The 12981-nt window shown below is 36.7% G+C and overlaps 1 protein-coding gene across 1 annotated transcript in view; it reads right to left on the bottom strand.

Moving 5' to 3' along the window:
• LOC122064884 (AUGMIN subunit 5-like) overlaps positions 1–2445 on the bottom strand; it is a 28434-nt gene extending 25989 nt beyond the window's left edge. The window contains exons 1-2 of the mRNA XM_042628670.1: positions 1601–2445; positions 754–1296 (exon numbers count right to left, since the gene is read on the bottom strand). Of these exons, the coding sequence (XP_042484604.1) occupies positions 754–1296; positions 1601–2139 (1082 nt within the window). The 5' untranslated portion in view covers positions 2140–2445. The remainder of the gene's footprint in view (positions 1–753; positions 1297–1600) is intronic.
• Between the last annotated feature and the right edge of the window lie 10536 nt (positions 2446–12981).

Genomic DNA, 12981 nt, shown 5'->3' with positions numbered 1-12981 from the left:
GGGGGGAGTTGGAGTGTGGTGGATTAAGTATGATCTCTAGAGTAAAACAAAATGTTATATACAAATAAATTGGAAAAGAAACAAAGAATCCAAGAGAATTTAATTTTGAAAATGAAATCCAACTGTGCAGCAAGGAGAATATTGGCTGAATGCAACACTGGAAAAAATTTAGGAAATCTAGGATAACCCCCCTTAATGAATAAATGAAACATTTCAATTGGGAAAGAAAATAGATATCATGAGAATAGAAAGGATGGAGATTATAATCTATTGATAACAACTACAACTTATAAATCTCTATTTTGTTCCTGCTGCATGTAAAGGATGCTTGGCCAACAAATCAGGAAACTAATAATTACCCTCTACATGAATCATAGTGCCAGTGATGAATGAACTGAACTTAAGCTAATTCAAGCATATGGTTGTTCCAGTCAAGGAAGGCTGTTTTTTAACAGGCTTCAATACATAAATGGTACAGGAACAATCAATCAAACTGGACAGAAGACACCCCCATGATATTATCATTCCACAAAATAAGATTCAGAAGATTGAAAGTGGGGGAGAGAGCAGAAATCTCAGATCTGTAGATCAGAAGCAAGTTCATGTATTTCACATCAAAACAAAAAGGAAGTAATAATGATAAAATAAAAGCCACTAATGTATCAATTTGCTATTTCTAATGTGGACAATGCAAAGGGCGACAAAGTAAAACAGTTGGGTAAACCAATGAAGAATAACAAAGAAATCTGAAACCTTAATAGTTCGGCATCGGCTTTGATGTCAATCTTCTCTGTTTCCCTAGCAATCAGTGTTTTCAGCCGTGAAGTGTACGTGGTAGTTGCCTGAAGCAGTTGAGGAGGATTCTTGAGGCAATTTAAAACAACAGCCTTGACATCATCAGGGATTTGCCCATCAAAATCGATGCTTAACTTGGCAGCTTCTAAACGAGGATTCATATGAATACCACTCCCCTCATACGCTGGGAAAGAACTACGTATTTTGTCAATCATATGAGCAGCAAGTAATTCACAAACCGTCCGGACATCCCTTTCCCGAGTAGTTTCAATGAGAATAACATCATCCAAAGAATTATTTCCCCTAACAGTGGAGTACACAGCCTCTTTATCACCATTCACATGGAAATCGTCAGCTGCATCAGCAGAAAAGTTAACACTGGACCTCTGAGCATCTCTAGCTTGATTAACATAGAATTGAAGACGTTTCTGATACTCTGCAACTATTCTAGTAGCTTCATCACATTGTTGATCGTAAGCCTCCAACATAACTTGTTTGTGCCTGCCCATCAGAAACAATGTAAAAAAAAAAAATGAACATCAAAGAACGGATTTACAATTTCCTTCTTTCGAAAAAAGAATTTGAATACAACTGCAAGCTTTAATACGCCCCCGCACATAAGCATAAAGCATACAAGCTTAATAGTGTGAGTATACTGTATTCGTGGAGTTGGTGCATCGGTAATTTTAGGCTTAACCAAAGTGTCCAGATTCAAGATGAAAAACTGTTTTCCGCAAACCAAAAAGAGCAGCAATGAAAAGTTAACAAGAAAAGATAATATATTGATGATGTACAGGAAGCTAACCTGCAATTGGACCTCTCGTCAAGCATCCGTTTGCGTTCAGCTTCCTCCCTAGAGACTTCCAGCATTCGTGCCCTCAAGTCCTTGCGTTGCCTCCGAACAGTATGCCTCAATCGCTCCACCTCTTTCTCCGCCAATTCCCTCTCTCTTAAAGCAATCTCCCTGCTCTCCGAAGAAGCATCCGAACCCAAACCTCTATCGAACCCTATCTTCACCTTCTCCTTCTCCTTCTCCTTCCTCCTCCCCTTACTCCTCCTTTCCTCATTCGGTTTCGTCGAATCCACCAAACCACCATCGCTGCTGCCGTGAACAAGTATATTCCGCCGAATCTTCTCTACTGTCTTCTCCGATTTAACTCTTTGCAACAAGAAATTCCACACAGGAACCATATTGCCACGGTAAATCTTCCGGACAGTATCGATGGAGGGCAACATTGCCTTGTTGGACGAGTAGTATGGACCTTGAGGTCGGTACCCCATTTCCTTCTGAAGCCACTCCAAGATGGCCTCAGGTTGCGCAGTTGAACTCCCTGAGCTCTGCATTTCTGTAACAATGTCGAAGCTGGAATAACAAACTCAAAGTGTTCTAATTATTAGAATCTGTCGAAGCCCTAGATTGCATATCTGAAGTCTGAGAACGGATAAGAAGATCATCTAAGATTCAAAAATGGAGGTTAAGAATAGATTAGGGAGAAAATTGTTGTTTTCTTATGGTAAGGTGAGGTGTGGAGAAGAACGGTAGTTGCCGGATGAGTAGACTTGCCATTGTCGATGGCTATCGCCGGCGATGTTGCCTTTCATATATATATACTCTGAAATGAACTGTAAAAGTGCTGGGAGAAGGTTCGGAAAAGGCCGATGGTCGAAAGTCGAAACAAGTTAGAATTCTTTTTTTTTTTTTGGGAAATTACAATCCCCTCCCCTAACCTTTGGCTTAATATTATGTTCCCCATATAGTTTCATATATAACAATAGCCTCTCTGTAGTTTGAAGATTCAAAAGAATGTTTGTTTGTTCCAAGGCATGCATGAATAGGTTCTTGAATGATTGTAGACCATTCATAGGGATTGATGGCTATCATTTCAAAGGCACATATGGAGGTGTGTTGTTGGCTGCAGTCTCTGTTGATCGAAACAAAGGATTGTTTTCTGTTACATATGATGTGGTAGAGGCTGAATGCAGAGATAGCTGTGAATGGTTCTTAAGCAACTTATATGGAATTTTCTATAGGACCATGGATGACAACCCAATCACATTTATGTCTGACAAACAGAAGGTGACTGTTGAATATTTTCTTTCTTTTTTAAGAGTAAAACATTGTTATATCATTTCTCTTTACTCATTGAATTCTATTATTGTACACTTGTTTTATGCAGGGACTTTTAGATGCCATCAATGATATATTTTGGAGCTGCCATCATAGATGGTGCTTGAGAAGGCAATGAACGAAATGAAAGGCATTGACCAAAAAGCTTATGAGTGGCTAAATAAGCATTTTCCAAAGATGTGGGCTAGGCATGCTTTCGACTTTAGGGGCAAGAGTGATCATATCACTAACAATATAACCGAGTCATTTAACCAGTTGATTACACCCTTTAGGGGTAAGCCCATTATGATTCTTGTTGATGAGATTAGGAAGCAACTCATGGAAAAAATGTACAAAAGATATCAACATGATTGCAACTACAAGGGAATAGTCACCTCATACATAAAGAAGAAGTTGGATGTCATAGCCACCGAAGCTAGGGAGTGTATGGTACTTAGTTCAGGTGTTGATGAGTTTGAAGTGACTGAAAAACAAGGTAGGTATGTGGTTGATTTAAAGAATCAATCTTGTGGTTGCATGGTCTGGGATGGCTCAAGAATACCATGTAAGCATGTTGTAACTTGTATCAAATTCAAGAGAAAGAGTTTGTAGAAGTACTGTGATGAGTATTACAGTGTTGAAAAATATTTGGCAACATACAAGGACATAATACATGCTTTACCTGGACTGAATTAGTTGACAAAAAAACATCCAATGGGTGTTGTTCCAGCCCCCTCCTTTGAAGAGGTTAGTGGGAAGACCACATAAAAGCCAAAAGAACGAACAAGGTGAAGGACCATCAGGAGAGTACTGGAGGAGATCAAACACTATCAAATGTGATAGATGTAAAATGGAGGGTGACAACAAAAGGAGGTGCACAGGACCTCCAGTGAAGGTTAAGGGAAAGGGGGATGGTGCCTCTAGCTTGACAGTGAAACCGAAGGTATTTATACAATCACTCTTCATATTTGATTCTCTTCTTATACCAATGTACATAATACATGGAACCAATTTGTGTGCAAGGAAAGGGAAAGGGAAAGGGAAAGGGAAAGGAAATCAGTGAAAGTCAATCTTCATAGATGGTGACCAGGTCACAAGCTTCCACAATAACCACTGTAGATGATCACCAGTCAAGAGTTAGAGCACAATTGAAAGCAAAGGAGGAGAAAAGGAAGGCAAGAGAGAAGCTACGGAAGACAAAAGACTAGTGGGAGTTAGACATTTGGGAGTTGGACTTATGGGATTTTGAACAGACTATGGAATTTAAACTTTCTTGTATTTTGGTAGACATTTATTTTGGGAGTTAAATTGTGGATGACTGTTGGATGGTGTTAGATATTTTGGATGGTATTCTTTGTCACATTCATATGATGTTTATGAAATGGTACTTGTTTTATCAGGTCTATTTTTTTGTCCACCAAACAAATGGCATGCTGCCCAATTTTTTTTTTTTTTTTTTAATCTGATTGGTGGTTGGTGTTGGATACTTTGGAATGTGTTGTATATCACATTCATATGATGTTTATAGCATGCTACATGCTTTATCAGGTCTATTCTTTTGTCCACCAAACAAATGGCATGCTGCCCATTTTTTTTTACAATCAGTAATTAGATATATCCAAGCCATATTAGGTCAAAACCGTATCATTGATGAAAGAAAATTTCAAGTTATATTCAAGCCATATTAGGTCAAAACCTTATCATTAATGAAAGATAATTCCAAGTTACATCTGATACATTGTTGTCACACTTTTTTACTCATATAAATAGTTACAAGTACCCCAACAAGGAAAACATATATGAATAAACAAACAAGTTTCATTGAGCTACCTAATTTTTCTATTTCATCCAATCTAATCATTTCAATGTGTATATCATGTTGCAACAAATTTAACATCTCTTGCAACCCCCGCATCTCCTCTTGCAACCCTCGCATCTCCACATGCAATCCCCGTACATTATCTTGCAACATATGCAAGTCATCTTGCAATTTCAAGTTATCAATTGGTAATACAGTTGTTGGTTCATTGATGGGTACACACCAAGCAAAGTAGTTACAACCATTCAACTTTGGGCAGCTATAAAATAGCCTGTTTGGATTATCTTTTGTCTCTGATATCCTAATGACCACTTTCCGATTGCATCTACATCGTACGCATATGTACTTCAGAACTTCACTGCTACTGCAATTTACACTAAAAGTAGACATTTATTTGTTAAAGTTGCACAAAAAAATCGATGGAAAAAATTAGGAATTATTCTATCATTATGATAACAATTTATAAGAAAAAATTGGCAACATTAGTCCATGATTATCATACAAGCTTTCTAGTTGTCGATAATTCCCCCATTAGAAATGATCAGCCAAAAAAAAAAAAAAAAGGAACTAAACACCAGCACAGCAAAGACAAAACCAGTGGAAATGACTAGTGGTACCCAAAATCTCTTTCCTTCTACACCACCATTTACCTACAATCGATTTCAGTTCAGCATCTGAGTTCCTTTATGTTCTCCGTTAACACAATATCGAAGCATTTAGGGTTAACCGATTTCAAATCAGTAAGAGATTTAGGGTGATTCATGCGATTTCAAATCAGAGAGAAAGAAGGAAGAGATAATCGAAGATTGAATCCATACCAGGCATATCAGTTGTGATCTTGAGGAAGCTGGGCGAGACCTCTGGCGACAATGCAAAGGAGAGGAAGCTAGGCAAGAGGAAGCTCGGCGACCTCTCTTCCAAACGTTCGGGGGTCTCAAAGAAAATGTGAAAATGATGAAGAAAAGAAAGAGAAGGAATAGAATATAGGTATACAACACTAGAAGGGTAAATTGTCTTTTTACAGGCCAATTTAACCGTGTCAGTCACTTTGGGGTCATTTGATAGAATCTTCAAACTACAAGGGAGATTATTGCTATATATGAAAGTACGTGGGGGGGACATGATATTAAGCCAAAGGTCAGGGGAGGGGAATGTAATTTCCTCTTCTTTTTTTTTTTCCTCCTTTTGGGTGACTCTGTCTCTATCTCATAGCATCGTAAAAACATCCTCTGCAGGGAGTGCAATGGTGCAGTGAGCATCGGATGATCGAGAGGACCTCAGGACATGGTTCTAAAACTCAGATCGGGTTGATCAGTTGGATCAGGTTGGTATCAACTGCGATCGAACCCTGAACGTGATCGATTTGATCCTGATACACAAATAAGGCCGAAAGGTAAAAAGATAATAAAACTGACTTTTATTAGAAAGCAAGAGTAAATCTATTCAATATGGTCTAATCCGGGCCAATCCAAATTAATATCGGAGTAGTATTAACCTTAAACAATCCCGATTTTTACAACATTGATTCCTGGTAGTTATTTACCAAAAATAAAAAATGTATTGTCAGTGGTAGTATTTCTTGAAGATGTCATTTTAGATATAGTTAACCTTTGGTTCCTATTTTGGACGACAGGGGTGAGACATGTAGCTGAGGAAGTGATTTTATTTAAACCTTGGCTAGAAAAGAGGTTTTCTGACCCAACTTGCTTCTAAGAAAACCTAATGATTTGGTCCGGTCAAACCTAGTTCACGCAAATTACTTTATGTTATTTTTAAAATATGATATGTATAAATTTAATTGTAAAAAACAGAAAAAAAATACATACAAATATTTAAAAAAAAAAGAATCAAGTCCAATTTCTTCCTAATATTAGGTGTTACCCTGCCCTCCATAGCTGCTATCTTTTATCTATCCTTCTCATCAACTTACATCTAAGCTCATCATCTAATGTTAAGATACACTTACTTCTTAGTTCTCCAATCCAATTGTTGAAAGACTCAGTCATGTTGTTTGTTACATGATCACTTTTGGCTCTTTTATCAAATGCATACGCCTACACCACATTGAGGGTAGATTGTTATTCACTAACCAATCATAAGCTTGCTTGTTCACAATCTTGATTCTTTCCATTGCTTTGTTGAAGATGAACTCATTAAGCACTTTGTATGCAACCTAGAATTGTGTCTTCAACAATAGTCTAGGGAACACTGCCTTAAAATTACTATACAGATGTCTGCAATAGTTTTTGTGATGTGCTCCTAGAAATATTCCAAATATAGCATATGCAAGACCCTATAAACTACATACAAAAAATAATTATAAGAGTAAGTCAGTTAGTATTCAAATAGTAATCACAAATCTTATTGATATAAGAAAAAGGAAAAAAAGACTTAAAGAATCTCACCTTCTATTTATCAGACATAAAAGTAAGGCCCAAACAGTGTAAGAAAAAAGTCCAGCTATCCTTATTCTCTACTTCAACAATACTGAAGGCAATTGGATATAAGCCATTGTTCCTATTAACTGAGATTGCAGACAATAGTACACCACCATATCTACCCTTCATATGACATTCATCTAGACCTATAAAAGGGTCTACATCCATCCAAAAACCCATTCTTGAATGCTTGAAGACAAACAAATAATCTCTTGAATTGTGAGCTTTTTGTCAAGTCATATCTCTCTTAAGGTTTCAACTTGAAAATAGTTCAGGGTTATGCCTTCTCAACAGTTGATCATACTTAGGCAATTTTGAATATGGCATTTGTTGAGCATTTTTTATATTCAAATTAATCCAATTATTTACATCATTTAATTCCCAGAACATAGCTACTTTAGGTATTTTCTCTTGCTTTCAGAATTTAGGCTAAAAATGGACCAAGTGGAGTACGAGTGTCAAATTCGGTCCAAGGAACCAAACCCTAGCCATTCTAGAAGATTTCCTCTTGGAAAATTTGCAGAATAAATTCTAAGGATTTCCTATGAGGTGGACGATTTCTACAAGGAAGATTTAGGCTGAGTCAACCTTCTATTTTGGTTTTTAACCACATGTTGGGATGAATTTTTAGTAGTTTCATGGTTATGATTTTCTATATTGGACAATATTCTAGAAGAATTCTATCATATCTTCTATTTTGGGATTAAGGGAAATATTGTAAAGGCAATTGAATTATCAATTTTGGGTAGTTTCTATTATAGGTTTTGATTTTTATTTGCTTTCTTTTTTTCTTTCTCATTCTTTAGGTAGCTGAACTCTATAAATAGAGTAGCTTTCCTCTCTCTAAGAACACCAAGCTTCCTCTCCTCTCTCTTTCTTCTTTAACTTCATTAGTTTAGTGTTGAAAAATTTATGTTTTCAAGTTATAATTTTTTAAGTTATAATTTTACTTTAAGTTAATAAGAAGATTTAGCAATTTTCATTTTTTGTAATCTCCATACAAGTTTTTGGAAGCAAGGAAGATTTGAAGATTATTTTACAAGCTAGATTTTTTTTCTTCTCAAGCCTCTGTGTTTCTCCATTCGAAAAAGTTATTTATTTCTTTTATTTAATTTCCATTGCCATGTCTTTTATTTTTAGTTAAACTAGTATAGTCAACTCTCTTGGTATTTGCACTTTGCCTAATTTGGAAGTGTGTTAATTAAGCATTCGGCCTCCTTGAGTTCGACTCGTAGCTATAGCTGACACTGTGCACTTGCAGTTAGTATAAGTAGTGTGGCTTACATTTGAGCCCAACAGCATGTCATAGCAACTAGCAGTCTCTCCTCTTGCCATACTACGTGCTCTATAGCACTGCAATTTGTGTGCTTCAAAACCATACTTTTGGTGCAACGTTGAAATCATAATTTTTACACTAATGTTTGGCTTTACTCTAAGTATAGGATCAAGCTTTCTTGCTATCCACCTGATCGTAATGCTCTTTTTTTTTGTGGAGGGGGTTGGAGCATGTATTTGATGGAGCTATTGACTTATTCTTGAAGTTTGATTTATTCTTAGTGAGTGATGCAGATATTCTCCAATTACAACCATCAGCTATACAAATAGCAGTACACCTGGTCCTTTCATTTTTTGTCCTCGTAATCTCAAACCCTTCTTGTATAACATAATTCTGCAAAATAGCCCAGAAGTGGTGAACATCATTGAAAACATCTCCCTTTACTAACTTCACTCTTGAATCTGAATCTATGTCTTGCTCTTTGTCATATGTGTCATGGTAATCATCAAAATTGTATCCTGACACATCTGAATCATTTGAAGTGTTATCTTCAACTCCTATTTTGCCATCACCATCCTCATCACAATCACCTTGACTATCTTCTAATTCCACATACTCCTTATCACTCTCATCTTCACATTCACCATCACTATCTTTTTTTGATGAACCAGAAATGACATGAGAAGTTACCAACTCATCATTAATTTCAATACCCTTACTTTTAGCAGTAGCAACAATATTGCTTTTAGCCTTCGCAACATCTAAAGATGTACCACTTCCTCCAACAGATATAAAAAACCTACTAACAGTTGATATAATTTTTTCAAATTTTGATCTTGCCCCTATAGTAGTAGCACTCAAATTCTCTATCCTTACAATTAGGGGTGAAATAGGGTTGGGTTGGGCCGGGTTTCTTAAAACCCTAACCCAACCTTGCAGGGTTCATGCTCAGGCCTAACCTTACAGGGCTCAGGGTTAGGCCGAGTTGACCCTAGATGGTCTTCTTAGTGGAATTACATTCCAATAAGTACGATTCAATTCCGATTTCAATTCCTAAAATGAATTGAAACCCGATTTTTTAATTAAAACCTTAAAATGAATTCCTCCATTAAACTATATCGAACGTGATATTTTATCATTCTTTCATGGAGATTCCATATGCCCCTATTTTTCCATGTGACCCTTTTATCAATTCCCTCCATCAAAAGTCAATATATTAAGATATAATCCAATCATTCACTGTGGTTAGAATTTCTTCTTGATCTATAATAATGCTTAATTTCTAATATATAAGGACCAAAAAACTCAAGTACTGCAAGCCCCCACCTCTCCTCATTCCTTATGTCATGGCTATAGAGATGGGATTTTTCCTTTGGCTTTGTACTACCTCTTTTGGCTATATTGTTCTCTATTATATTCTTGTTAACAAGAAACTCAATGACAACAACAAGAAACTCCCTTGGCTAGGAGAGACACCTGCATCCTACAAAGCACAATAATAATCAGGGTTAGACTCAGGATGGGTTAGGGTCGGGCTGGGTTTTCTATGCCTCAACCCAGGCCCAGCCTAACCCACATAGGGTTGGGTTGGGTTGGGTTGGGCCGGGTTGGCCCTCATAGTCGGGTTAGATAGGGTTCGGGCTCAAGGCGGGTTAGGGTGGGTTCGGATCGTCAGGACTAAACTTACACCCCTACTAACAATACCAGGACCACAACCGGTTGCACCGCTAGTAGCTTTACCAGTACCACCACCCCTTTTAATGGTACACTTACTAGGTCTGCAACTCCAATCAGGCACATATAGAGTGTCATTGATCTTACCCTTTCTTCGGAGGTCCAATCTAGGAACCACTGCACCTGAGTAGCCATTTATGGTGTAACTACCAAGACTGGTCGGTCTTACATTTAGGCCACACACATATACTTTGATAATAGACCCATTAGCATGCAGAGAGAACAAATTCATGATAGATTGATCATTAATCATCTTCACTTTGTCAAGATTGGATAATATACACTTCATCCTAAAGTTCATTGCATGACCTACAGGTGCATTATCTCTTATCAATGTGTTATATACATCTGGTACCATCTCAAACATTGAATGTATGTCCAAGTCTACTACTATCTCTTCATGTCTTCCATTGAATATGTAGCGTATTCAAAACAAATTCTTCATTGGTTGCCCAATAATAGCAAATTTACAACAATTCCCAAAATGATAACAACCTATTCAATAAATTGAATAAACAATACCTATCATAATACAAACAATCCATAGAAACATAGCTAGACACATTCTGCTAAACTACATTGGAAAAGGCAGCCCAAACATCCAAAAAGTATTACTCATGGATCCATAACACATGATCAATTTAGTCAACAAATTTAATTTATACCATATGGCTAATACAATAATCGTAGTCTTTCATGTCATGGTCCAACAGAAAACTGAAACAATTTTTTCCCACATCTAAAGTGAGAAATTGAATCAAAGCTCAACAAAAAAATGCTGTACCAAGTATATTTTACACTTACACTAGCACCAAATAGTACATGCACCAAGTAAATTTTACAGTTGAAACAAACATAGATGGAGTGAGAGCCCAGTCAAAAAACAATATCTCAGAGTTAAAACAGAAACTGGTATCTTATAGTGATAGCCCAGTCAGAAAACAAGATCTCAAGAGTCAAACAAAAAAATGCTAACCCTAAGCAGTCTTGCTCTACAAAAAATATCTCAGAGCCAATGACTCCACAAGTGATCTGAGCTATTCCAGAATGGAATCTGTATAGAAACCATACACATCCAGTTTTGAAGTATCTGCAACTAATTCAATAAATCGCAAAACAAGGAAATGAACATCACAACCAATTTTGATAATATAGATTTGTTCACCAAACATAACAAAAAGTTCCCAAAATTCAAAGAATTTGAAAATCCATCAGCCACTTCCTCAATCACAGAAATTGAAAATCGAGTTTTATATACCTGTAACTTGAGAACTTGCGAAACTTGGTGGAAAAGATGATTTCCTGAATTGAAGAAGAAGGGGATTTCCTGAATTGGAGGAAAAGGGTATTTGTTGAAGCCCTAAATCGAGGAAACTTCGCCTTCAGAGGAGAAGTAGGTCACCTGAATCGGAGGAGAAGTAGGTCGCTTGAATCGGAGGAGAAGTGTGTAGGCTGAATCGAAGGAGAAGGGGATTTGGTTGGAGTCCTAAATTGAAACTTCTAACGTTTCAATCACATGTAAATGGGGTTTTTTACATCACAGGGTAAAATAACAACTTTACCCCTTCATAAGTGATAATTTTTCCATAATACTTAGCATAGTTGTAATTTCATGGCATATATCTTTACTCGCTTTAAAGTCATATGCCATCATGGACCGGCACAACCAGTTTCATTCCGATGCTAAATGTGGAAAACTCACAATTTTTTTTCTCATTTTAAATCCAGGTTAAACTACTAAACAGAAAGCTTCATTTTAATCCTGGAATAATTAATTAATGTCAATATATTATATATGACCCACCTCCCCCATTCTACACTAATTGTCCCATAAGGAATGGGAATTTGTACTTTTTTTTTTAATGGGAAAAACTTCATTAAACAGGAGCTATATACAATCTATCAGGTCTAAGGTAATAGAACCTGAATTAACCCAGTTCCCAATAGACCTTAAACATAACATGGCAGGATCAGTTTCCACACTCTTATATACAAATTGTACGACTAAAACAGACATAGATATCCCCAAAAGTAGCAAAACTAGTGAAGGGCCAACAACCTTGTATCGGCTTCGGAATAAGGTGAAGTAATGTCTTTGAAGAGAATCATACTTCAGAGATATTCCAACCTCTCGAACGTATCAATTACAACCCCTGCAGAATTCTCGCAGCTTTAATCTTTACACCATCGGATGAGAGAGTACCACCCTTGATGATAACCTAAAACTGACTTTGATATAAAACACCACAGAACCAAGTTGAACCTGATCCCAAAATATTAGTAAACCCTGTGCAAACTAAGACTGGATATGACAAAAACGGTAAGGGAGAAAGCCTCCTCAGTCGGCCCTCAAGGTGATTTGTAACAGAGAAGAAACTTTCATTAGAATCAAAACCCTCATGAAGATTCAAATAAAAAAGCCATCTATTGACTTTGTGTATCACCGCCATCGGGTTGGGAGATTCTGCATGCCTTAGAATAGCATTACGGTGGTCCCAAATGTAATAAGCAACCAAGGATTAAAGTATCGGTATCGATCACCGTATCGGTTAGTCAAAATTAAGATACGTATCGGACGATATCGTATTGTATCGGAGATACGCTAAGATACGCTAAAGATACGCACATAAATGGATAGAGAACACATTTTTATACACTTTTGAATAAAAAACAGTTAAAAAAAGCTATATATAATATGTAGAATGCATAAATACTTAAGTAGAGGGTATCGTATTGATAGACAAATATATTGAGTTGAAAATGTTCAAAATGATGAGGTTTGAGTTTCTTACAATTTTTTCTTTCCTCATTG

The sequence above is a fragment of the Macadamia integrifolia genome, unplaced genomic scaffold (genome assembly GCF_013358625.1).
Source record: "Macadamia integrifolia cultivar HAES 741 unplaced genomic scaffold, SCU_Mint_v3 scaffold1807, whole genome shotgun sequence".
Taxonomy (NCBI): domain Eukaryota; kingdom Viridiplantae; phylum Streptophyta; class Magnoliopsida; order Proteales; family Proteaceae; genus Macadamia; species Macadamia integrifolia.
This window is presented reverse-complemented; position numbering and strand designations above follow the sequence as displayed.